This window comes from Brienomyrus brachyistius, chromosome 11 (assembly GCF_023856365.1).
Source record: "Brienomyrus brachyistius isolate T26 chromosome 11, BBRACH_0.4, whole genome shotgun sequence".
NCBI lineage: Eukaryota > Metazoa > Chordata > Actinopteri > Osteoglossiformes > Mormyridae > Brienomyrus > Brienomyrus brachyistius.
In genome coordinates, this window is record NC_064543.1 from 14,167,578 (window position 1) to 14,194,436 (window position 26,859).

At 43.8% G+C, this 26,859-nt stretch overlaps 3 protein-coding genes and 1 long non-coding RNA gene across 6 annotated transcripts in view; 1 reads left to right on the forward strand and 3 right to left on the reverse strand.

Annotated features, from left to right (window-relative positions):
* eps8l2 (EPS8 like 2) overlaps positions 1 to 7,209 on the reverse strand; it is a 37,169-nt gene extending 29,960 nt beyond the window's left edge. Inside the window, exon 1 of the mRNA XM_049031354.1 lies at positions 6,897 to 7,209. The gene's annotated coding sequence lies outside the window, so the exon portion shown is untranslated. The remainder of the gene's footprint in view (positions 1 to 6,896) is intronic.
* Positions 7,210 to 9,409: 2,200 nt separating this feature from the next.
* On the reverse strand, positions 9,410 to 12,958 carry LOC125704279 (transmembrane protein 80-like). Its single transcript, XM_048969712.1, has 6 exons — positions 12,905 to 12,958; positions 12,329 to 12,345; positions 11,650 to 11,743; positions 11,481 to 11,573; positions 10,661 to 10,862; positions 9,410 to 10,050 (listed from the first exon to the last, which is right to left on the reverse strand). Exons 1-6 carry the CDS (start codon positions 12,921 to 12,923, stop codon positions 10,038 to 10,040), a joined length of 438 nt encoding a protein of 145 aa, XP_048825669.1. The 5' UTR covers positions 12,924 to 12,958; the 3' UTR covers positions 9,410 to 10,037.
* Positions 12,959 to 14,491: 1,533 nt separating this feature from the next.
* On the reverse strand, positions 14,492 to 18,344 carry LOC125704163 (uncharacterized). The gene is made up of 2 exons (XR_007381040.1): positions 18,112 to 18,344; positions 14,492 to 17,096 (listed from the first exon to the last, which is right to left on the reverse strand). It is a non-coding gene; the product is annotated as an uncharacterized LOC125704163 (long non-coding RNA).
* A 1,388-nt stretch (positions 18,345 to 19,732) lies between these two features.
* dagla (diacylglycerol lipase, alpha) overlaps positions 19,733 to 26,859 on the forward strand; it is a 32,842-nt gene continuing 25,715 nt past the window's right edge. The window contains exons 1-3 of one of the 3 annotated variants that reach the window (XM_049031071.1): positions 19,733 to 20,723; positions 25,993 to 26,064; positions 26,436 to 26,537. In XM_049031071.1, coding sequence (XP_048887028.1) covers positions 26,443 to 26,537 — 95 coding nt within the window. In that variant the 5' untranslated portion in view covers positions 19,733 to 20,723; positions 25,993 to 26,064; positions 26,436 to 26,442. The remainder of the gene's footprint in view (positions 20,724 to 25,992; positions 26,065 to 26,435; positions 26,538 to 26,859) is intronic. The other 2 variants (XM_049031074.1, XM_049031073.1) reach the window with 2 other exon arrangements.

The following is a 26,859-nucleotide window of genomic DNA, read 5'->3' on the forward strand; positions in this document are numbered from 1 at the left end:
GCGCTGGCCCGAGTCCAGGTTTCAGGCAGGTGATACGAGGGGCGGGGCTTCTCATCTCCCATGATGAGAGACACTGGTCCCTGGTTCTGTTAATCAAATGCTACTAAAATACATCATCCATACAATGTGGGTGATATCATAACAAACTGCCACACTGGCCAACTGCCAACATTTGCATGTACCCCAATGTCACAAGGGTTGCCTCAAGGCATAGCACTCTTGTTTCCTCTCAAACACATTTAAGCCAGTTGGCATCTCTCAGTTGCCTGTAGGGAATGATGTCTGTGATGTCTGGCATCCTGTCCAGAGTGTACCTCAACCTCGTACCCTGTGTTACTTGTGATCATTTCCAAGCCCACCTCCCCTCTCTGTAATGACTTGAATAAGCAGGATTTGTATGAATAACAATAATAATAACAATAATAATAATAATAATAAGACAGCCGCCCCTAAATCATTACATCGTCATCCACGAGTGATGTCACTACGAGCTACAGAGGCTGCAGAGAATTCAGTCGATGTCACTGCGCATAAATCTAACCCTAGGTACGTAAAAGTCATCCCTGGCCTCTCAGGTTTGTGTAATAGCCCACGAAACCACATCCTACCACACAGAACATTTGCTTAGTTGACCCTTGGAATTGATTTCGTTTTGCATGCCCCCCTTTTAAGCAGCGCCACCTGGGCATCCTCGGCACCTGGCGGACGGCACCTCTGTGCCCACTCCTGAAACTCACGCCTGTGTCCTGCCCCGGCCCCCGTGAGCGGCTCGAAAGGATGCGCTGTGCTGCTACTGCAGAAACTTGGGGCTACGGACCGACCGTCACACAGATAAAGCTGAACAGCAGGGAGGGGAAAACACACCCGTGCTGAGCAGAGGGGGAGGGTCCTGGTTCTCCAGACTCCACCCACATACCAAAAGCATGTTGAAGTTAATTAGAGTAACACATTGCACATGGGTATGAATGGTGTGTGAGTTCACACTCTGTGATGGGTTGGCACCCCATCCTGGGTTGTTCGTTGCCTTGCACCTATAGGCTCCAGACCCCCCACAACCCTGAACAGGACAAGCGGTTACAGAAAATGGATGGATGGACATTTTCATGGTCGTTATGATCTCAAGCCAAATATGGAGCACAAGGACAGTGGTCTTTTCTAAACACTACACCCCCTGTGTCAGTGAACATTCCTTCCAGACCTGATTTTTAACCAAGTTTCTGAAATTAGACAGCTGAAACTGATGGTAAGAGTAATACATTGCATTAATGCTGCTAAGGATATTAATAGAAATACTGACTTTTAAAATAACACAAATTTGTGTCTGTGTATAGTTGACAAACAGTTAGGAAAAATCTAGCCCTGGTAAATTGCTTATGCAAATGCCCCTGTGTGACTTACTGATCCCCGATCCTGACAGACGCTGAGCACTCACTGTACACTGATTCTGTGACACGCAGAACACTCACACAGAAATTGTCCAAAATTGTCCTAAAAAGCACAGAAACTGATTGTTTCATACACACACACAAAACACTTTCATTGGTACTAAACTGACCAATCGCTGTGTTGATGAAACAAAAGATGTCGTAATTATTTGTATATAGTGTGTGCAGAAAACCACAACTATTGGGGCAAAAGAAAACAAATGTAACTATCATATCTGATCTTTCTTGCTGTCTATATCCAGTGGCTACACCTCAGTAAACAATCATAAAGATGCAGCTTTTTATAAAAGGAAATCCTGCAAAACATTACTGGATTTGACAACAGGGGACAAGCAAATCATCAACCAAATCCTTACTACAGCCCAAAAAAGGCTGATCTAGTATACCTTTAAAAACAATAGCTCACTATTTTATTTGATGGTTGTAGGACTACTATAGGTTATAATCAGTCACAGGGGCTCCACCACACCAATAGGAAGACATCAAATCTGAACCAGCTCTTCCCCTTATCTCTGCTCCATACTGTATGATAGGCTTCATATGTCATTAAAATGTGTTTATTGTGTGTGTGTGTGTGGGGGGGGGGGTCATCTATTCTATGCCAGATCTATTTTTTCCTAAACGGCAAGCTGCACGTAGACTTTGATCCTTTCTCTCTTTTTTATTTGTTGTCCCTTCATTTCCCCTACTTTCTACCCTGTTCCTTTCCCGTCCCTGAAAAGGATCATTTAATTATCAGACCCCTGGGCGACTGCTGACTCCCTGCGATATCGCATGACTCGTCGGCATAACAGCTACGCTTGGGGCTTTTCTGCACTTCCCTCAAATTAAATTTATTACATCGGGAAATAAATACTGAAAACAACCATCTCTGCTATTCACGTTGCGTAGCTCAGAATGAGCTGGGCTTACGTCCACATATCACACTGCTGAGGTATTCGTGGGAGATTAAATTAATTAAAATCTCTTATTACCCATTTGGGCCCAATGACATCAGGCCACTGCAGCAATTCATTTTAAATATGATTTATTTTATATATTCCTGAATGTTAGTTAACTTATATTTTCTTAACTCTGCTGTTTAGAAAACAGTTATTGAGGAAACTGGAAAATGATGTACACGAAGAACATACGAAGAGTACAAGGGTTGGGCTTTTACGTATAATGATGTCATCGCATTCCAGTCTGATTTATGTTAAGCTACTATGCATCAGCAAAAATGCGGCACGTACATGCTCCCCGACTCTGTGGGTGGAGTGTCACACCTGGACCATTGTAGGTATGATGGGTGTGATGCTTTCTGCGTGTCACCTTCGCTGGCTGCAAAGTGTTTTATGCGGTTGGTGTGTCCCAGCGCTGGTATGGCGACAATCTAGTATTTCAGATGTGGCTTTAACCCGTAAGTGAATACTAAGGAACATCACATGCAGTGCGCATGTTTTAAAGTAATTTGCATTCCAGCTCTGCATTCAGCAGGATCTCCACTGCATGCATTTTTGACTAGCTGGTCTCTATACCCTGATTCACACTGTGGAACATTAACTAGAGCCCGGAGGAACATGGACACCGTAGATACCTCAGTGGGTCCCTTTAAACGCAACCCTACAGCTCGCTAAACCATTTTCATGAAAAACATCGACACACGACTGTAAAGTCTCTTTGTGAAACTACAGTGACACCAATCAATGATTAAAGAAGAATAATGCACCAATGTTCGATAAAAGAGAAAAAAGATGCGTGATGTTTATAATGTGTGACCAAATGCACAGGACTGGAGACTGGCTTGTTGAGATGTTCTTAGTACCAGTGAATTTACACATCCATTTTTACAAAATATTCTCTTGTTTTGAATGAAATTGTAAAGTTTACATGCAGCATAATCCTTTACCTTATCATGTATTTAGCTACTTTGGGTAACTGGATTATAGCCAAATATATAGCAACCTCACGGTTACCTTGCTGTTAACTGAGCTACCGTGTCGTTTCTGAAGTGTTCTTTGAAGAAATACACTAAGAAAATAGAAAATGACTTATAGAAAGAAAATGTTCTTCAACCAAGATCAGTAGCCTGGGACTCCAGCTCAGCAGGTCTCATAGAAAATAGCTGAAAGCCATGGAAAAGCCCACCTGTGGAGCTGAACTGAGAACCTGGAAAGAAGATCCCGGTAAGCCCAGCTTGGTTACAGCCTTCAGCAGGCACAAGGTCTTATTGTCTGTCCTCCAGCCCTGCCCATAGGGTGCAGTGACAGTCCTATCCAGTGTGCACACTCTGATGAGGGAGCGCAGCCCCCGTGCCACTGAGCAGCAGCCAGATGCACCAGGAATCGCCCACACGCCACACTGGATCGCAGGCTGTCTCAGTCATCTGGGAAGGTGCGTTTCTGGGGCTGCGCTGCCACAGACTGCACACCTGCACAGGAGCGCCATGCGTTCGCCACGAGTTCACAGGCCTACGGGGGGTGGCGACACAAACACGACTTCACGTAAACGCTTCCTCTGACGAGTCAGCGGACCTTCCATGAAATACGCATGCAATGAAGACCAAACTCCGGGATGACCCCATCGAAATGCTGCGCCTCCCCAAGGATTTTCCCAAATGGTCAAATTTCATCAGTAACACAAAGACAAGAGCCTATGCATCCAAAAGAGTTTGCCGACCTGTGCTTTCCGATACAAAAATTGGCCAGGGAGTGGGAATCAATTGCAGCCTGGATTCAATACTACAGACGCTTCACTATTTACGAATGAGTTACGTTCCGAATGGCCGTTCGTAACTTGAAATGTTCGTAAGTAGTTATTCAACATAATTTTAAGGGTATATGCAAGTACAAAGAACTAGGATGCTGGGAGTTCGCAGGTTACACTGCTGCGCGGCGGGAGTAGCGGCCAGAAGTCGTACTGGGCGGGATTGGCGTGCAGAAAAAAAATTGATGCTGCGGACAGGAAACAGGAGCCCAATGAACACAATTTGGACTTACAGTCCTCTTCGCTCGTATGTTTGAAAGTACGTAAGTTGAAAGTTCGTAAGTAGAGGAGCGTCTGTATTTTTGTCTGCCAGTTAGTCACCAATGTTTTAATAAATAATGAACTTACGTATGAAGTAAGGACTATCTGGAGCTTACTTTAGCATATATTTGCACAAAAATTGCCTTTTTTATCTACAAACTGTATACTGTATAATAAATACATTACCTGTCAAATAGCAATCTTCTCAATAGATTTAAATTGTGTTACATAAAGAATATTGACTAATTCTGTGCATGTAGTGCCTCAGTGGACAGTGCAAGCGTATAATAATCATCTCCCTTAGGAATTTAAGCTGCAACTTTGGTTTGGGGTCAAACACCCCTTAACTATTTGGTTTACTTTGCAAGAGTTCATTGCAGGTAAGTTAATATAAGCAGGGGTGGAATAGTGAAGACTTAGGAGAAATGAGGAAGCGTCAGAACAGGTAAATGTCACATGCAGCCCTCAGCCAATCCGGTACCTCCTGCCCCCTGGCTGCGGCCGATTAATTCAGCTTATAATGGTACTTTGTTTTAAATGTCTGAACAGCAATTGAAACCCAAGGAACACTGGAGCCCATAAACTGTCAGGCTGATGATGTCCTGCCAGACCATGTCAGCCGAAGCGAGACATAACGATTACCTGTTCGTTCGAACAAGGTGCCCCTGTCGTTCGTGTCTGAGGTATGACCAGCCCTTTTGTTCAGCCACAGCGCGTACACGTCGGCCCCCTGCTGAGCTGGTGAGTGAACAGGTATCTAGGGCAGATTTGGCATTCTTCTGTGGGTCATTCCTTTCGCCCACCGTCACTTCCGTGACAGATTTTTGCGACAGCCATTAGTGAAAAGCAGGACTGACGGGCTAGCCAGCACTGGAGAAACTACAGACAGTGCAGCCGCCCAGGGGCCCACAGAAACAGGGGGCCAACAAGGGGTCAGTGAGGCCCTTAACGTGGAGGATCAGAAGGTCATTGATCTATTAGTTTAAATTACTGAAGCACATTACATTGCGTTATGAAACGGTGGAAACCAAATGATATATATATATACTCTTTACCTGGCTGGCAAATCTGTCTCGCTCAAAACTATAAAAGTCCATATTGGCTTCAGCGTATATTTCACAAATATACGTGGTACATCTATAACGTTTAACCATTAAGGGTCAGAGGCTTTGCTGGTCGTTTTTTGTATGTCTGATTTTGGCTTTACAGGTATATGAAACATTTAAGAATATTTGTAATGCAAGAATAATGCACTGAAGCACTTTATAAGAAGCTTACTGCTAGCTCTTTACCTGGAAGTGGGTCTTTGACTTATGTGACTTATTCTTAAATTTCATTCAAATTATCCTACTGGTGCAGCGGTAATAGTGCAAGGGGCTCTGCGTAACTCAGACATATGTATTACTAATGGGTCAGTGTAAAAGTGTAAGACAACTAACACGTTCGTTGGTGTTACTACCACAGCAACGAAGGTAATCATAAAGCATTTATAAAGGTTTAACACACATTCCTACTGCCTATTTGTCGCTAGGGTACACAAGTTAGGATCCTCTCTGTGAGATATGCCCCAGGGAGCTGCGTTGTACGCTACACGGCGGCCCATAAAAACATTCTTACAGCAAGACGCTCATAGGGGTTTATCCAAAATCCAGCCCCCCGGTGAGAAAACTGCTCAGCTGGACGTCCAGACACATGATCCGGGAGCCATGCAACTTTTACAGGCGGCTCAAGTGGCTTTGCTGTTGCACAAATGCATGGGGGGCGGCTGTTTGAACCTAAACGCAGCAGCTTTGGGGACATATCGCTTTCGGTTTTCATATACTGATTAACTCAGGAGTATTTCACACGGTCATTGCTTAAGAATGATTTAATTATTCGGGCATATGAGGATTTACGTATTAATTGCCTGAACGGATCATATTTGCTGAAATAATTGTTTCTACCATCAGTGCGTTTCGATTCTATAAATCGTTGTACTCCGTTTAAAAGCAGAGGCTTTCCGGCGTTTGGAAACGCCTTTAGATCAGCAGGAAGAGTTACTGTAGTACTGCAAGGCGCAGACAGCGAAACCCGCCGGGCGTAATACTTTGTATTACAGAACACTGATGAAAATGTGGAAGAACAAGTTTGCGCGGAAAATTCTCATGCCACATGTTTAACTGGTCCCTGATTTACAGTATGAAGCAAAAAGAAAATCTGGGATCAAGATTTAACTTTACTTATCTGTGCCATATTTCGATGCCATGCAGTGTCTTTGTCATTAAAGAAACGCCACTTAAGTGACGTTGTTACGTTACTTTAATTAACAACTGTAAACCTATAGGCTATTCTGTTTCTCTTGCGAAGTTTAGGCTATTCGTTTGTGTTTGGTTCACTGCGAATTACTCACTGTGAATTACTGCTTAAAACCTTATGAAACTGAACTGTGAATTAGAGCGCACTCACCTGTCTGAGATCCAGAAACGGGCTCCTTTCTTGAATAGTTGCTTGGATAATGATGTAAAAATACGAATGTGGGTATACTTTGTCCCCAGTTTCTGAAGGCAGTCAGACGCCTCAACGTGTCATTTCAGCCCCAGGCAACAAATGGTCTGTTTCCAGGCGTCAGTCTGAACTTTGTCACTTGAGTTGGGAATATTGGACTTCCAGTGACTTTTCCTCGAATGGGAGCGTATTCAAGTCACATCGGGGAACAATGTAAACACATTATAGGTGGAGCGTGTTGCTACAGGGCTTTTTGTTGTCGTGTGGTGCTTGCCGACGGACTATTCAGGAGGCTCTGCTGACGCGGGGATGGGGGGGGGGGGGAAGGTGACAGGTGACTGTAGATAAATTTACCTGCAAACCGAAAGGGGAGGAGCTTCGACTCGATCTGACATACAGCACAGTTAAATGACGGCAATGACACGTTCAACTCCGAGAGGTTTAATTGTCGTTTAATCATCATAGGTATGCTTAAACTATCTAAGGGGAACTTCGCCAAACTATTACGCTATTTAATGTGCGATCCGATAATGACGGTAGAAGTTTCCAGCGTTTCACCTTTGTGCCGTTGACACCGTGCTCTGCCAGCTGGGTAGCAATTAACTGTGATGGTCACAGTACAGGGATTGGGGTGTGGAAATCATCAAATGCATGATCTTAATAAAATGCTGTCCCTAAGTGCAAACTCCAGCTTAATCTGCAAGGGCCTCTTGTAACACTGAGCAAAGGCCAGTAACAGCTCTGAACAAGCTGGAATCTGATTAAATACCATCAATATTATTATAGGCCTACCACAATTTTACCACAATTTATGTGTTTTGGATATAGTATGTTATAGAGGACTTGAGGGGACAACCTCTATTTCTCCTGGTCTACGAATGGAGATCAGCATAGCCTCGCTACTGCTTTTTCAGGTTATACAGTGCACCCTGACTTGCTGAATCTTAGCTTCTCTTAGGTTGAATATGAAGGAGTATTAGAAGAGCAGTTTCTCAGTGGCTTGTGAGCTGCCGATGAACTCAAACACAGCCTTGACCCAAGAATACAGAGCTGAGTGGGCCCACGCTTGTCCCAGGACATTGCACCTATGCAACACTAACGTATTTCAGGGAAACCTTGGAACCCTGCAATAACCCAGTCCCCAATGGCTGATAATTAACCCAAGCTGTCACAGTACTGAGATGTGTTACATGAGCTTGGAATCTGGGGAGGTTTGGAAAGAAAGCGTCTTTGTACGAATGTGATTAGAGACAAGTATTGAACATGAACTTTACCAGCCAGAAGCACATAATCTTTGACAGTATTTGATTTCCGTTCTGAATGCGCTTTGCTGCACAATTTAATAATAAACATTCAGCATGATTCTGTGAAGGAATATCATCTTCCACAACATTTCCATTCTGCAGTTCACGTTTTATTCTGGGGGCTATTATAGACAACAATTCAAGTGTCCAATTGTAATGTTGAATCCAATTAATGTCCTAACAGCGCTTAAGACTAAAACTATTTTGTTTCCTATACCCTGTTAGCTCTAAAAAGTAGTGTTGGGCTGGACTTGGTACCTGTGTTGTTTCATATCTGTATTTTTAGTAATGATCCAATTATGTTGAAACTGTAACTGAGTAGTCTTACATGGGAGTGAGTATAGTCACATTACATAACAGAGTCATGCTATTACACAATGAGCAAAAAAATCTAGACGCTATAAAGTTAGCCTACTTCATCTGGACTGCTCCTCTGTTCCAGAATTCTCCGGTCCATGTCGGACAGAATGTCACGATATTTTTGTAAGCACAACCCCAGAGATGTGTTATGGCACTCTGATTACATCAAATTGACGGACCAATTTGTTATGGTACTCCTGGAAAACAACTCTCAAACCAGGTGGTAACGACTATAAAAACTGAGTAAAGACGGGTATAACTCTCTTTAGGGTGACTCGTTGAATAATATTTCCCACCAACTGCAATGTGTTTTCTGATTTTATGGGTGCTTTTAGATCTATTTAACTTGTAGTGAAGTGTCCTCCTTTTAAAGTAAAAGCATTCTAAATGTTTTATTATTTTTTAATTCACTGTATTTATTATGCACCGCGAAAATCATCTTAAAATCTAGACCACTGAATTTGACCATGAGATCTAAAAATACTACGCTTATATGCAGCAAGGGAGGTATAAATTAGTGAGGGCTGTATCGATTTTGAAGAAATTTCAATAAATGCAGCAATATCGTAAACATCTGTACCACATTCCCGATTCGTATCGGGTTTTCGTTACGTTAAAAAAATTAACATTAAAAAGATTACAGAAAATGAACACAAATACTAAAATCTTCGGAGCCCTTGATTGATTTACATTCCAAGTCTTCCCTCTAGTGGACAACACTGGTTAAGACAACAATTATAAAAACAAGATCCCCTTCAGTTGTCCTGTCCTTAGCAATTTTGCTTCATAAAACTCAAAAAAGAAAATGCATTGAAAGCTTCCGAATAAATATTTAACACAATAGCATTCATTATAATGGGTTCATTACTTAAAATAATAAAAAGAAATCTCTGGGAAAGACCACAAATGACAATAACTGGGGGGGGGATTTTTTATCCAGAAAAACAGGCAGTCAGAGCACCAAAGAGAAAGAGAAGCAGAGCCTCACTTCTGACATTGTATGATTCAAAGGGCCAACAGTCACATTTTTAATGACACTTTTCTATTAATAAATGCGTGGAAGTTCCTGACCCTATATGTGGTCTCTTGTCCCCCACAAAGGCTAAGGAAGGATCACAGACGCCCTTATACAGAACGACACAAATACACATAGAGAAGATGATCGATAATTGCTGACATGGCCATTTGTTGTGCCACTAACAATATAAGGTATTTGAATGCTCAAAATTACAAAAGCCCTTCAATTCTGCATCTCTTCACACTTGTGCTTCTATGGACTAACTGCCTGTCAGTGGTGCTTATGATCAGGGTCCATCCGATCCTTAGGTTAATGACCTCCTGGCGCACAGCAGATCTACTTGAGCTTGTTTTATGGTTGGGAAGATGTTCCACAGGCGGCGTTCAACAGGCACAGGGGCAGAATGCAGACATAAACCTCTCAGGAGTAGGCACTGTAAGACACAACAGAGCATCGTGACATGATGTAATAGCAGACCAAACAAAGTACTCCACTGAGGGCTGCATTCATCTGTTGCATCATTCTGTAAAGTAATAAGGTCACACTCATTCTGATATCACTTTCCATGCATCACAGCACGTCAAGTCACATTCATTATTATGATCTATCTATCCATCCATCCATGTATTTATTATTATGAGGTAGGCAATTTTAATGGGATGGTTTATTTTCTGTATGCTATGTTTTTCTGGAGGGCAGTGTGCTGCTCCTCTGTGCCTGTCGCTGGTTCGAGCCCGGCCTTTATATCTGCGGGTACTTGAGCAAGACTCTTAACCCCCCAGCACCCGGGTCTGCATTTCAGGACCAGCTTGCTCTTACCTACAGAGAGTAAGTTAAGAAAATTTCCCCATGGGGATCAACAGGAGTATCAATTATTTATAATTTTATTATTATTAAAGAGCTAGAGCCAGCTGCTCATGTAAAACCTACTGAACGTTTCATTAATAAAACACAACGCCAGTTTGTGGCACAAACTTCTTTCTGTGGAATTTTGAAATCAAGCCCTCTATATGGTGGTACCAAAAAAAACCCAGTGGTCAGACCTCATGAATCGGGCCAGGGTGACGAGCCCCAGGACACCAGACAGCCCGTAGAGGACCAGCAGTACGGTGCCAATGATGATGTCTGCTTGCAAGACGTAAGCCTGCCACAGCAGGAAGTAGACAGCAAACAGTGTGGTGACCAGAGTCAGGGCAAGACTGAACCCCACACAGCGCTCACTCTCCTGCAGGTTACCTCTCACACCTGCGAGGGTAACGGTGGGAAAAACGGCAAAGAGTGAAAATTCAGAATGCAGGAAAATGTTATTCATGTAATAATAAATAACATAATTAACTGCTAGCAATGTACATTTTTTCATATTTTGCTTATATTTATTGATTATGGATTTATTCTGACATACAGGTATCAGTTGATTTCCATTCCAGTTGCATTTACGTCTGAGGTTTACGTCCGAAAGTAAATAATATACACGGATCGACACAGTGGGATATTAGCGGGTGTATCTTTTATTTATAAAGCATTGTGCTTTTATATTTACATTATTATGTGTAAATAATGTAAATATGGTGAGTGTATTACAGTGTTTATAATACAGCACTGTACTTAATATCTCGCCTCTCCCCTTTAATTATCAAGATATGCCCAAATTGACTCACGGATGCAACTCAACGGATACCTGCATTTGAGGTTGACAGGCAGATACTTTAGCACCTGAAACACAGAGTCAGTGGACTCGACAATCAAATAAATCTTTGAAAGGTTTTAAAAATTGAAAGCATTAAAAAAATAAAGGAGTCTCATTCTGGTCTGGTTCAGACAGCCCTCCCACGTCTCCCCTTCCCATGACGATCCAGGCCTCACCCCAGTACAGTCGCAGAGACTCCAGCACGGCCATTAGGAGCAGCAGACACACATCTAGGAGTAAAATCTTGCCTGGGTAGCTCAGTGCCTGGCCTGGGACAGATGACATGTTACTACACCCATCTGGCACACACGGAGTGGCAGAGTACCCCCTTCCCATCTTACTCACTCTTGTAGATAATCATGCTGAGGGTGCCGAGGAAGTAGAAGAGGGAGTAAACAGCTGAGAGATAAAGGAGCAGTTGCAGGGACACTGAGGACAGCTGGGATGGTAGTAAAGACTCTTAACACTGGAGACAAGGTGAAAATGTGCATAAGGCATGCACCTGTTTGTTTCCACACACATTTACACACATCAAGCTGTTTACACAACACTGTCCAAATTAAAGCTGTTAAAGTTTACTGACTGTATAAACAGCTTCCTGCAGCCCGTATCTTCTTTCCTGCTGTGCTCCAAAGTGGCTTCAATGACTGCTATACTGCCACTGCAGTTAGCTTTAACTCTCCTCACAGCCAGATCAGCCATGACCAGGTCGACTGCTGTCGGGATCCTATTTCTTGCCTGGTTGGACTATTTTTCTAAAAATCGTGCTAGGGAAAAAATACTTCTTTACCTGAGTGTACTCTGATCTTTTTTTTCCTCGCGTATTCAACAAGTCTCTGTTTAGGCTTTTGAGATATAACTTCCATATTTTACTCTCAATGTAATTCTTTAATATTCATGTACTTATTTCGGACAAATTCATTTGCTCAAATTGTGGGAGGCTTGATTCCATTCTCAATTGATTCGAATTAAATAACGTGAATAAAGAATTAAAATGAATCCATGCGATTGACCTGAAGGATACCACAGCCGCTGTTCTTCCTGGAAAGGGAGGATAAAGCAGGTCGGCATGGTAAACGCTGCAATCCACAAACAACTAAATGAATCACAAATAACAGAAGAATTTCCTGCGAAGTTGACTGAATGCCCACGTTATTGATTAACTTCATTACATTTGAAATCAATGAGTCGAGTTATAGTGTTAGCATAGCGTTTTCGCGGCTAATAACTATAGCGTTAGATAGCAAGCCATGATATCTGCGCTGGCATGAGCGTCAAATCTGCTTTATTTATATAAGCAGCGTGTTAGAACATCGGCTCACAAAGCAAAGGTTAAAATTATGATTTATAGGAATATTGTTTGTATTCCACATAGCAATGCATCCGCCAACTCTGGGCTATGTTGTTAGCCAAATAACTACGTCTAATTTTAATAAAATCACGCACGGGATTTAATGCCTAGTTTTGAGTAACTGCATGTAATATTTCAAATGCACTTTGATGCCGCTAAATTTGATACTGCATCTGATACTACACTGCATACATTTTAAGCTTTCTTTACAAAATAGGGATTCGTATCTATAGCAACGCGTCCACGTACCAGACCTAATGGCCGCCATCTTGAAACAGAAATTCTCGATCAGTATCTGGATGAGACATCCATTCACAAATACTCACGCTGTCTGCTGACACAGAGAAGTATTAAAGCCGTATTCCGCGGTTTTAAATAATTATCAACTTAAATATCATTTAGTTTGTTTTATTAGTTCTCAAATTTGTCAACAAAAGTGAAGCTGAATTTCACTTGTTAACATACCACCAGGACTGTATAGCGTGTCATCATTTATTAGAAATATTAAACCTCTGACCTCTCGTAATATCGCATTAATATCTAGTCGTAAGATAAAGAGAATATACAAAATATTCACCCAGCAGTAACATGTCAAACAGATGGTCATGTTCCTTCACCCAATATTTACACAAAATTAAAGATGAGCAGGTTTCTCTTTTGTGTTTTTATTCACTTCATTTAAAGAATATTAAGATTTGGAAAATTTGGGAATATTGTAAAATACTACTTAGGGGAAATACCTAAATTCCTATAGAATGGCATCCCTCTCAGGGAAATTGCCTAGGATAGCATGCTGTATATTATTACACCAATTTAGCAAATCGCAACCCCCTCCTGCTATCAACCACTTTTGCAGTTGTCCCCCTCTTCCCACCCCTCAGCTCAAAGCGCTACATGGTTCAGGCTCAGCACAACCCAGCATCATGTAAGTGGCTGTGAAATAGTCAATGGATTACCTTTCTATTCTTAAACGTTTGTCACATAATCCATTTACAGCCACAAAAGTCCTTCCCTTGTTCTCTGCCTTTGTGATCCCAACACAGATCGAAACATTCTAGCAAAATTCGGGGAATAAGGAATCTTGTTACTGATATTCCAAACTGAAGGTGCATGAATGGAACAAAAACAAAATTAGCACCGTGAGCACCTTATTAGTGTCAGATAGCATTTTCAAAATGTTTATTCACAGACTAAAGGTAGTTCGAGGGTGTCATTATGGCATTGTACAGTATGTATTGGCACTAGATTGAAATGCTTTATATAAGTCTCTTGCAGCCGAATGTCATTTCAGCCTCTGAGGCTATTGGCAGTGAATTAGTGCTCACGTGTGCATCAGGAACCCAGCCAAGTATGAGTAGACGGGAGAATTCCCTTGATCCCTGAAGCACTTTGTGCCTTCCTGTTGCTAGTGAAACTTTGCCTGCAATCATCAGTGATTTGTCAGTGATCCATACATACCACACTACAGTCACACTTACATTTTCTGATGCCTTGAGTTGAATGGGTTGTATAATGAAACAGTTTTCACCAATGATCCATCAGACACCGTAATATTGGAGTATAGCGTGTGTGTGTAGGGTGACCATGTAATCCACGTCAGGGGAGACACTATGAGCTATTTCAGGTTTTACACACAACTTTAAAACTGAAAGGCTCCTGTGCTTGGCTAATTAGTTCAATTATTCTTGTGCTTTTACTGGTTTACTTGATTAAAAGTGTCATCCAGCTGTTTTACATTAACATTATTGACACATGCATGACTATAGAACATTGATCAATCATCATGGATTAGGTGGCCACCCTACCTGTATGTAATCAAAAACCATAACTCAGAAATACCTTGCACTTTGTTTTATTAAGTCCAGTCATCAAACCACATTGACCAAAGTAATGAATCTATAACTAGAGTGGATACAACAAGGTAGTTCAATGGATGTGAATGGGATCCTGAGGGTCAAACTCAGGGCTCCATAATATACAGAAACATCATTAATGACATCATCACTACACTTGCATTAGATGGTTTGTTCCAGACCAAGACATGTCCAGGCATAAGTGTGAATCAAATTTATGGCATCTGTGCGTTTGCACCTCAGCCCAAAAGAGATTCAGACTGAAAAGGACTTGTTTAAATAATTATATAATGGTCAGGGAGGAGCCTTTTTCTGTCCTCCTGACATGCCAGTGAGTGGCAGGAACAGTTTAGCACGAGGGAAAGCCCATGGTATGGGGGGGAGGACTGGTTATATTGGGAATAATAATAATCGTTATCATTTTCATTTTTATTATCATAACCATTATTGAGTCACAATAATGTGCTAAAACGTATATTCCTACTAGAATTATTGCATTTATACGCTCTGGAGAAGAATAAAAACTATAAAGTGAATAAAGCTAAACTTTTTTGTTACTTTCCATAGAGAATCAGTGTCAGAGTATGCTCTATGCACTGCAGCATATGGTCTGCTAAGGGACTGTATGCATTTGCGGAGACGATAATGACGGTGTTCTTGTTGTGGGTTTAATGTCAGTGCGCAGGAAGGTCATCTATTATTAATAATCAGTGCAATTAGATGTGAAAATGGTTCTGACGGAAAGCCCGTAGAGTTCTGTTAAGTCAAAAGTGCAAGAGGAGATTCTGACAGACCCTAGGATCACTAGCATAGAAGTATGTACATTATACTTACAAGTAGTGCATCCATACATTGTACACATTCTAGCTACCAAAATATCACACTTTTGCTTGTTTCCAGAAACAGCAAAACTATGTGCCAAAAATAGACAATTTGGAGCCAAAAGAGACAAATCTTACAACACACTTCATGCAAAGTGTGTTTTGGATATTTTATATAGTTGCCACAGAGACCTATAATAGACATTTTGCTCCACCATGTCCTGCCTGTGTAGCTTTAAATAAGAAAATAAATATACAAATCGGGTTTCCCTACCTATACAATTTACAAATTAAATCTACATAGACAATGAGACAAATACATATAATTTTATAAATTATGTAATTCACACTGAAGTGATATTCTTTTAATGCCCAACAAACATACACATTCCCTAGCCACTTAGCAGTGGCAAAGGTTTACTTGACAGTTGAATATATTTTCAGTATTTTTAAAGCATTATATTGCTTCCAGTGTCAACCAATAATGTGCGTTACTGCATTGGCATCATGATTACTGTGGACAGAGAGATGGGGTAGGTAGGGCCGAAGTATGATAGGGTTCATCCTACATCTTCAACGGAGGACATGGCGTCAACTTACCAAGGATTCTAAGTACACACAGACAGCTACTCAAATAAGGATATGCAGCTCATCCGGCTAACAGGAGCACTCTTTTCCAGAAGATTCTTCAATCCATCCCCCCCTACATCCTGTTACTAAGAAGACGATACCTCATGCTTTCATCTTACGGACTCGCATTTAGACATTTATAACAATTTACAATTTTAGAACCACAGCCAATTACTTCAAAAATAAATATTTCCTAGGTGAACCTACTGTATATCAGAGGTCTCAGTAGTTGGTTTCTTTTTGGCTGATAGAAAATGTCACTAATTTTATCACTACAACTAGAATAGGACAACTATTGCCGTTCTTGCCATAAAACGATTATGACTTTATATATGAGTAAATGTTCTTGAATCATCAAAATGCTACAATCCTCCACACTGAAATGGATCAAAATAATAATAATTCCCTAGAATATTGACTGTACCTTTGAAATGTTGTTCTTAATGTTGCTATAGCAACATCATTTAGTTTCATATTTACAGAGACTCCATACTCTCATCCAAATGGTTTAACATATTTGAAAGTACAGCCACACATATGTTAGTATGCTGCCAAAACAGATTATCAGGCTTGGCATGTGATTCGTGGGTATACCTGCTTATATACATAGGTAAGTTTGCTCAGGAGTTGTGTAAATAGAATAATGGGCAGGGTGGCTTACACACATTTTCTTCCTCAGTTAATCAATATAAGCCAGTAAATTAACCAATCAGCAAGCAATGCTTTTGCCGATTATCCAATAAACTAAGCAGGATGCTCTCAATGCCTCCGTGCTAACAACAGTGCCCCCACCAGGATGGCTGCAGCAGCGATGACTGCTCCCCCAATAAGGAAAGGCTTCAGGTTCTCCAGGGAGTCTGTGCTGGGCTCTCTTGCCTCACTGCCCTCTGGCGCCGCCTCCTGGTCAGCCGCTCCATCCACAGCGGGCTTCTCAGGAGCAGGGGCTGCTGGGGCAGGATCAGCAGGGGCGGGGTTGGCTTTGCGCGGTGTGGCTGAATCTTTCTTTTCCGCCTTTTCACCTTGTTTCTCTTTGGAAGCGGGGGCTGCTTTAGGAGCCCCTGCTCCACTTTTGACTTTGCCCTCCATGGGATCTGAAAACAGAGGTGAGGGGGCTATTTCCTAGACTGGAGATTCCTTCTGAATGTCAAGTCCCAGGAGAAACAAACAGAAAGAAACAGATACTTTCTGTTAACATTAAAATAATTAGCAGGTTTAGTAGCCAATATTCTGATAAGTATCTTTTGTCAGGGTTAGTCTCTAGCTCAGTGTTTCACAGTCCGGTCCTTGGGGACCCACAGCTGCTCCACGATTTTGCTCACTCCCAGCTTCCTGCCAGACAGTCCACATTTCTGCAATTCTGGTCGAGAACTGGGAGGGAGCAAAAACACGGACTGTCTGTGGGTCCCTGAGGACTGGATTGGGAAACACTGCTCTAGGTTTTAGAGAGAAGGAACAAAACTAGGGGAAGAACATGACCTTGAAGGACACTGAACTCAGTGCAACTTTCCTAACACCTAGTTGATCTCACTCCTGCGCAGTAATAACTGGACTACAGGCACACCGACTAGAGCAAACGTGATGATATGGAGGGTGGGCACCACGTCAGAACACAGGGGTCCCATTTGAAGGTGTTACATCGACACCCTCTGTGGTCATCGTTGCAAAAGCGGCCCGATTTCCACCAAACACAACGCGTACCCAGGTACACCATGGCCAGCCTGGACATACAGGGTTAGACTGAGACCTTATGTGGGACCGGCTGCATTGGGCCTATTGCAGGCCTGGGACACCGGCACTGTGTGACTCACATGCCATGCTAAAGGAGGACGCTACAGGGAGAAAGAGGAGGGGGCAGGAGCAGTGACAATATAGGGGAGGATAAGGTCTCGGCTCGAGAGCTGAAGGATAGAATGAGGATTTAATAAATAATGGAAGAAATAAGGCATTTTGACTGTGCTTGTGTATAAGGAGCACGTCTCTCCATATGCACGCCCCCAGTACGTGGTATTACACCTGCGTTTGGGCAGAGCATTGCAGTGGATGCAGCAGGGTGAGACGGCTCAGGGCCCCAGAGGTAGCGAGCGAGAGAGAGAGAGAGAGAGTGAGAGACAGAGATGACGACGATAACAGGAATAAAACGATTCTCGCTTACCGTGTTTCCTTTGGCTGCCTCAGTCCTAGCTGTGCAGCTTCTTGGGCCTGGATTTGGATGGAGAAATGATAACAGAGGGATAATGAGGCCTGCAGGGAGGAAATGCGGGGCTGGGCTCGGCTCCTTCCTCAAGGAGAAATGTCAGAGAATGAGGGAGGGAGAAGAGATGGAGGACACTGGGAGAGGGGGAGAGAGAGCAGCTGGGATGTACCACTCTGACTGTGCAATAGGGGTGATGTACATTTGGATTACATATAGTTATTCTGAGTCACTCCTTTCTGATTGAGCTTTCCTGTAAAAGGGATTTTTATATGCTTTGACTACTTTTGTGTTATTGTTTTTTCTGTTTATATAAACTTGTGCATATTTTCTTTATTCCTCATAGTCTTTGTTGTTTTCCATATGTGGTGAATTTTATATATTCTTTCATGCAAACCTCTTATCTGCAGAACAAATGAGTATAATGCTAATGAAGATATACAAAGATTTTAATACACTTGTATGAGATTGTGGTATGTTTTATATGCAGAATATTATAGTTATGTACCACATTACATGAGTAAAATGAACTGCTTTTCCACGATACACTGATGCCACTGGAGTCAGAGTTTGATTGTGGTATTGATTTTTCCAATTTTATCGATTGTTTAATCATCGATGCCATTTTTTTATAGGGATAATAAAACAATTAGCATAACCAGTATGACAAATTTACAGAGGTGGCCTGAGGACTATGTATTTCTACCCCACACACATAATTACTCCTGTAATAATATCAGGACTCAAGTCAGTTTAACTCTGCAGAGAAACACACAAAGGATAAACACCGGGGAAAAAAAATCTCTGTGTGTGTGTGTCTGTATTATTTCCACATTGTAACTCAGGATTACCAACTTTGGTCAGTTGGCTGAAGAGTGATTTTCAATTTGGGACAACTCAGTGCATGTATTTACAGTGATGTGACAGTTTTATTACCTTATGGATAGTCTGCAGGGTTTGCAAACTACTCATATGGTTTTGATGTAGGTAATTTTAGGTATACAATGAAATAATATAGATTTGCCATAAGATTTCTTGCGTAAGCATGAGAGATATGTGAGAGTTTGTGTAAGTATCACAACTATAGAAGTCGGGTGAACACAAGTGAAAATAAGTGATGTAAACACTTTCTGGACCACGTGGGCTTTTACCTGAAAACTTCGGCTGAGAACTATCCATTCTTGTGGCATAACGTCAGGCCTATTTAAAGCATGGATAGCTTTCAGGAAGTGAGGTAGAAGTTCTTGGGAAGAGACAAGCCAGTGCAGATGATACAAACAGTTAGGTCCCCAGGGATGCATGCAGTCGGGCTGGGCTGCGGTTGGACGTAACTGTGGCTTTGGTGATTGTATCACTGGCTAAACAATGTAGTTGATAGCCTTTCCAACCCACAAATAGTGAAAGAGTATATTTTAAGCATATAATAATAGTAGATTTACTTATTTTTAAAGTCAAGTGTAATTAACTTTCAGCATCAATATGACATGGCATACAGCACATGCTGCTGTTCTAATAGTGCCCTAGGATGTGTTTATATTTTACAAACACACCCTTATTTAATTAGAGTCCATAAGGATCAGGAAATGACGCAACCAGACGCACTTATTCAAGGAGACTCCTTGCTGTTCGCAAGGCCGCCCCTGCGCTCCGTAGCGCAGTAGTCCCAGCGGTTTTAAAGCGAACTGGATACCGCGCAGGCTTACGTAAACGCAGCCCAAACCAAGCCGAGCCTCGGGTATTTAGGGCATAGTGGAAAGGGCGAAACTCGCTACGTTTATGGCGTACTTCCAGCTCGCGTTTTGACGCTGCGGAGGTCTTACAGCAGCGGAAGAGTGGGACGGGAATAACGGTAAAAAGGGAGTGAAAAACAGCTGCCACTCTCCGGAGAGCTGTCGCGGTCTGAGCCGTTGGCATTGGCACTGGGACTCTGCCACGTTACAGATAATATTACACCAGAATAGCATAAGAAAAAAAATATATATACAACAATTGTTACCGCTGGGCTGAGCTCAGTTAACCAGCTAATCTGTCAGGTAGCCCTTACTCTAATTTCTGGTTTCACGCTGGATGAAAGACAGAGAGCCACCGAGATTAAACCCGGACCGGTCATGGAGAGACCGACTCGGCGTGAAAAATATCGATAAACTCCAAGACGACACCATTAACGATGGAGCATGACAGTATCTAGCTGGATGGCAATATAGATTAATAGAGATCGTGACGGCGCTGGATGGTCTGGTCATCGCACAGTCTGCGAAAGCCTTTATTTTTTTATGATTTTTCCGGTTTGCATTTGTTCGGCTGACGGCCGAAGGCGTGGCGTTTATGAACATTTTATCCCCTGAATAATTTACTAGGCGGACGGGTGTTTCACAGCTTCAGAAGTCCGGTAGCGGGCGACAGGCTGTTTTATCCCCCCCTCCACTAATAAAAGCTTAGCTGGGGTGGAATCGGGCAGGGACCGGTGCCCCTCTACGGGCAGACTCGGGAGAGGGACGGGGCTGGACATCGGAGGATGGGAGAGCGAACGGACTCGGAGCAGTGGGACACAAGAAGACACAGACGCTATAAAGGTTGGTGCGGATGGAGAGGCTGTGCAAGCCGTCTGTTTTAGCATGATCTCTAAGTGCGTGTGAGTGTGTGAAAAAGCACCTTTTTCCCCCGATCTGGGACACGGCCTCGGATGTTTTATGAGTTTTCTGCGTTTTGTGCATGAACCTGTCAGCCTTTGATATATTCGTCATTTCTGTGTATTGCATTTCAGCCGCGCAATCTCCGAAAACCAGCCTTGTCGCTTCTGTATTCTTTACACCCGTGATATCTATTTTCTCAAGTACTGCCTCCTGTGTTGCTTGTCTCCATTACATAAGATCTCTATAAATAATGGATACCTCTTATATACAAGGATCTCTTTCCTCGGCTGCGCTCGTGATTGCGCTCCCTATATCTCCGTGGCGCTACTTTTCTCCTCCTTTTCGCGTTAAAAGTTGCACGTAGCAGGTCGTCTTTCGCCTCCTGACATTCCCCCGTATCTGGTTCTCGCTATGTGCAGTATCCCTCCCAGCTACAGACTAGGTTTGGCTACAGACTGATGCTCACGTACGTGGCGATCGTTGGAATCTGGTCCCAGACGGTACAGCATGACTGGTTCCCTGAGCCGCACACCCCAGCCAGTCCGTCCGGTTGCAAGGCGGCTTCTGATCGCAGCCAGCGGCTGTCGTCACAGACCGAGACAAATAGGGATTTGTTTGACTTTTTGTCACCTATTCATCAGGGCTGTTCTGTCGGCATGAACTGGTTTTAGTTGACAGGATGCGGTCTGTGTAGGATTTCAGAGTGCTGTCTGGGTCAGGATGCCCTGGCGTGGTTGTTTGCATCCTGCCAGAATCTTAATAGATGGGTTTGGTTGGGCTTCTAGCTCAGATCTGACACCAAGCTCTGAGTAAGAGATTATGGGAGATGTTTGTACTGATAAAATGAGAAGAGGTCTATTTTTTTCTTTCAAGCTATCATTAATTTTATTAGGTATTCTTATTAGTGACTGATTACTTCCTCTGCCCATGGACAATTGAGCAATTGACTGGTTCATTACATTAAATCAAAAAGTAATTTATCGAGATGCGCTGCATCAGCAATACTTTTAAGCAACCTGTAGTTGGTAATGTTTAGCAGCGACGTTTTTAGATGCAACAGGCAAATGTAGCTTAATAAAGGGGCTATATGGAGGAAGAACCGGCCAGCCTAGCAGGTTTCTATGTGCTGTTATTTGCCTTGATTGGGGAAGGAGATTTGTTACACCACCCACAACAGCTGCTGTTTATAGAAATGGATCCTGCTCAGGTGTATTTGCAGGCACTCGTTCGTAAATTCACCTTGGATTAGGGCCTTCACTGGTGTTATGTTACATGTTAGCATTTTGTGGTTGGTTGGACAAACTGTGAAAGAGAGTAATGCAAAGGTTTAAGCTCAGATTAATGAGAATGAATCTAAGTTTATATCACTGGACATTGTGGATGCTTAAGAAGCTGATATTGTGCTTTTTGAGGAGCCATGCATTGGAGTTCTGGTCTGTCATTAGATGTGTAGAATGTGATCTGTTGGAGTCATCTGAGCCAAATAGCGTGTGTGTGTGTTTTCTCCCCAACACAGTCTTTAATTGAGTAATTCCCTTAAAGTTCACTGCACACCTGTCACCAGCTGTGAATGGGATACCTTTTTGAAAGTCATGCATAGCATATAGCCCTTGGGGGCTGGAATTACTCGGCTCAAGAATTAAAGGTATATGAGGTGTCTGATTGGGCGGGGGGTGGGTGTGTTTACCTGTCGAGGAGCCTGCTGATTGGGTGGGGGAGTTCAGCCAGACGGTCCACCAGTTGATCGAATGTCATGTGACTTTCGCGGCAGTTCGAGTGACGCAATTACAAGCGCTTGTGTTGAAATTGAAAAAAATTATCCCTCTGTCAGCATGTTTGTGCGGCGGTACCCACTTGTGCTCGAACGCATGGCGGGTCTGAGTCATGGGCAGGAGGGTGATGGCGTGGGTGGGGGTGGGGCTGGCAAAGGGGGAGGGGGGAGACAGTCTCTTTAAGAAGGCAGGAGCAGGCAGCCGCAGAACAGAGGCTGCTCCCTTGGGACGCGTCGGTCTCCCTGCCGGCTGCGTTAGGCCTCCGGGGACTGCTGCCCATCGGCTGCTGCGGTTGATTGACTCGCGCAGCCCTTTGGGATGTTAAAACACGCTCCGTGCTGAGTCTCCTGCTCCTTCTCCTCACCCCGATGCTCGATGTATGTGCTCTGCATCAGGGGCGCCGGGTCAGCCAACGGGAACGGCGTGACCCAGGGCCGCTTCGAACCATGTGGCGCGGAGCAGGCGGGGGGGAGGGGCTCTCTTCTGACAGGTGCCTGCCCACCTGGTAGACCTTGCTTCAGGGTCTTCCTGACATGGGAGTTCATGCGATGCGTGTCCTACCAAGATGTCCAGCTTTCTTTGTCCTCGCTGGATCCGGGAGTAAAAGTAGCTCGTCCCACCTGTATTACCGGCCCTGCCACCGAGAGATGAAAATACAGAACCAACTGTGTTAAATCCCGTTAAAAAAAGCCAGACCCGCAGCCACTCAAGGGAGCCTGATGCCAGATTAGCTCTGATTGTGACCTGCTTTCCACTTTTCCTGCTACTTTTTCCATTTTTGCTACTTTTCCTTTAAGAACAATAATTGAAAATGGGAACTGAAATGAAGGCAGCCTTGCAAAACATTACATGAGTAATTCCAACCCCGTGCCCATGATTTGCTCAATTTGGGCTCCCCTGTCAGTTTCTCCAGTTCAGTTCAGCTGGCTCGGTATATGTAGGTCTGTCGGCCATCGCTAAGAGGCATCGTTACAGGCTTCACGCTAAAAATAAGACTCCCTCCAGCTTTCATTGTTCTCTTTGCTGTTCGTCGCATGCGGTTCGTGGCACATGCAGTTGGGAAGGCCCGTAACGGGCATGCCGTGAGATGTTGTTTGACTACTGTTTTCGTTCTGAGCCTCCAGTGCTTACACTGTACTTCATGGACGGGCCGACGTCACCGTTTGAAGCCTGTGTCTCTTAGTTGTCCGAAACCACAAGGGAACACAAACATGATGCAACGTTTGATCCTGGTCGGCAGCGATCGCCACTTGGTGCATCCTGGGGACTAGGCTGAGTGGGATCTGAAGCCACTGCGGCAGCCCAGCACTCGTGCCAGCATAACGATGGACGTCTCTCCCTCGAGTTCCCTGGCATCCGTAGCAGTTACACGCATCCTCTGTAAATGTATGTGTGCCTCTGTTTCTGTCAGGGTCTGTTGGTGTCACGCTAAACATAGTCCAGCCTTACCTCCCCCTCCCTCGCTTTCTTTCAATCTCTCTTCTCTCGCAGTCTCTCTCTTTCTTTTTCTCTTTATTTCTCCGTCATTTGTCCTTAATCCTTCCTTCTTGATGTTTGATTCATCTTTGGCTTAGCAGCCATTATAAGCAGTCACATTCTGCACAGCCCCCCCCCATCCCCGCCCCCTATCATTTCCTTTGGGGGGTGGGGGGGGCAGATTTGCTCCCATTTTCCTCCTCGGGTCCCTCCTCACCTTTCCCTCTAAATTGTGCCGGGTTGATTGAAATGAGTAGGCAACTAGTGTGTGAGGTGGCGTGTGTGTGCGGGTGTGTGCGTGCCTGCGTATATGTGTGTGCTCGCTCGCGCGTGTGTGTTTGTGTGCTTGTGCGTAAAATGGTGTTACTGGTTACTGTGCCGACAAACTGGGACATCATCTCCACCACCATCTCCTCCTCATTTGACCCGATGAGCTTGTGGGGAAAAAAAAACCGCCGTGATCTTAAAACATCTTTCGATTGGCGATGTTACGCGCTACAAATCAACACTGCCTCTAGTCATGATGGAGGGAGGAAACAAATCTCAGGAATGAGGGCACATTTAAATTTTTTTTAAGAAAACTGAGCTGAAAATGTAGCACGCCCCCCATAATGATGTAAGTTGATGGCATCCTAAGTAGGGATGTTTTTTTCCATACATTTTGATCTTCACAAGCTATTTTTAATCTAGCGGTCATAACTTTTCGCCCCTGAAACCCCTTATTGTTGTGTTTCATCAACCTGTCATTGAATGCCATTGAAGGGGGTAGGATGAGGATGACATCGTTGATGGGGGGTCAACTGAGGGTTGTGTTGCTCAGAAGCAGTAGGTTGTGGGTCATTGCTTTGGGGTCTAATTCCCATCTGCTGTAAATGGTTTACGCATGGTTAGCAGAAGCTCTGTACTCTGGTATCCCCAGAGGGCTCTAGGATTATGCAGCATTAAAAAGGGGGGGGTGGGTGGATAGGAGATGTTTGCTAGAAGCAGTAAATCCTGTCTGCCTCTACAAAAGACCAACCTCCTCATGTTGGAGGGACAAGGTCACCCTTCCATCCCGGACAGACTGTGCTGTGTGGTGAATCCCTTGGTGACGTAGCAGGAGTCATCTGGGCTGATGACATCATATTGTGGAGGGGGGGAGGGGTCTTCACGGTCATAAAATCATACAGCAGGGGGAGGTTTTGCACTGGGTTCTTCTGGAATGTCTTTGAACATACGATCGCCGGCGCTGCATTTCATACCGTTGGTGTTTCGCAGTTAATGCGCACGAGGTAGCAGAAGCACCAGCTGTTCTGTGAGCAGCAGTAGAGGAATATTAGTAAGGAGCTGCATAAGCTAGTGAGCGTTAGCTTGTAAGGAGCTGTAGGATTGCTGTGGAGCTGTAGTAGCAGGCGTTTCTATGGGGAGCACTGGGAACTGTATGGAGCCCATAGCGTGAGCAGGTTCTCAGCGAAGCTATAGAAAAGGTCTGGAGCTGTTGCAGCAGTGCCTCTGGAAGCTGTAGCACCAGCGATTTCTCTGTGGGCCTGAATGAGCGGTATGGTACTGCAGCATCAACAGCATCTGGAGGTGCAGCATCAACACCATCCGAAGGGACAGTAGAATGACAATCAGGATTGGGAAATAAGACCTGGCAGGGAGAGAACAGGCCCCTTTTGGCATGTCGGAAGCTGGCTTTGTGGGAGGGAAAGCTGGGCCTTTTCGAGCGCCAGAGAGCAGTTTTATTCACTTTCTGCAAATTTTTGGACATACAATTCTTCTGTATTTATGACATCAGTGCACTATTTGATGCCTTTTGTTTGCATTTGACATTTATCTTGAATTTAATGTGACAGAGGTCTTTGGGGTGGGGCGTGTTGGGGGGGGGGGGGGGGCATTCTATCCTGGATTTGAAATAGCCCGTCAGATGTCATACAAGAAAATGTAGGGGCAGTCCACTCCATTCTCTGTCATCTTAACAGGTGGGGATGATGATGATGATGATGATGGCCTACCACTGCAGTTTTTGAGGAAGGGCAGCCTATTTGTGACAGGTATGCAGGCCTCACCTCCAGAACTGGCTTTTGATTGTTCCTGAGATCTTCTGTTTCTTTATGCATGGTGCTGTTTTTTGGGAGGGTGGTGTTCTGAGGAATGTCTGCTGGGTCCTAGTGCCAAGGCTTTCTTTCCATGGGCGGGGTCTTGGCTCACCGCTACCATTTCCTGTTTTTAGGGTTTTTCCTAAACACCGCTGACCCAATTCTGTTGAATCTGTCTGCAGTCACTCATGGTGAACGTGCTGTTAAATGAAAATGGGCGTGCCTTTTTCAGCGTGCTGCTTGGCCTTATGCTGGTGGAAGGACGCTGTCCCATTTTGCTCCCATCAGTGTATCAAATGTGTGCATCCCTTTGTTCCTTTCCACAGGGCAGTGATGCCGGGAATGGTGATGTTTCGCCGGCGCTGGTCAGTTGGGAGTGATGACCTGGTGCTGCCGGCATTCTTCCTTTTCCTACTCCACAGCGCCTGGTGAGTGTCATTTCTTTGTTAAGGAGTGCGCCACCTTGTGCCTGGGAGGTGTGAGGCATTGCCGTGGACTTTATGAAGAAAGCTGTTACTGAAGTGCGCATCTGAATGTCAGGAAGGCTGTGAGTCACCAGGATGCGGTGCAGTCCCCAGGAGAGTAGCTGCCCTTCCTGGGCTAAGTGTTTGTAGCTTTGATTGCAAACCTGTACAGCTACACATTTTTGAGGCATAACTCAATTTCTTAAAAATCCATGACTGCAATCAAAAAACTAAAAAAACGCAAAAAACTCCTGTATTTTGTTTGGCTACTTATGGTTATGGTGGG

Excerpts from the sequence above, each read along its gene's own strand:
- LOC125704279 (XM_048969712.1), bottom strand. Across the intron at positions 11,574-11,649 it reads CAGCATGATTATCTACAAGA|GCCAGGCACTGAGCTACCCA; the intron begins GTGAGTAAGATG and ends CATCTGTCCCAG. Across the intron at positions 10,863-11,480 it reads GTCTCTGCGACTGTACTGGG|GTGTGAGAGGTAACCTGCAG; the intron begins GTGAGGCCTGGA and ends TTACCCTCGCAG.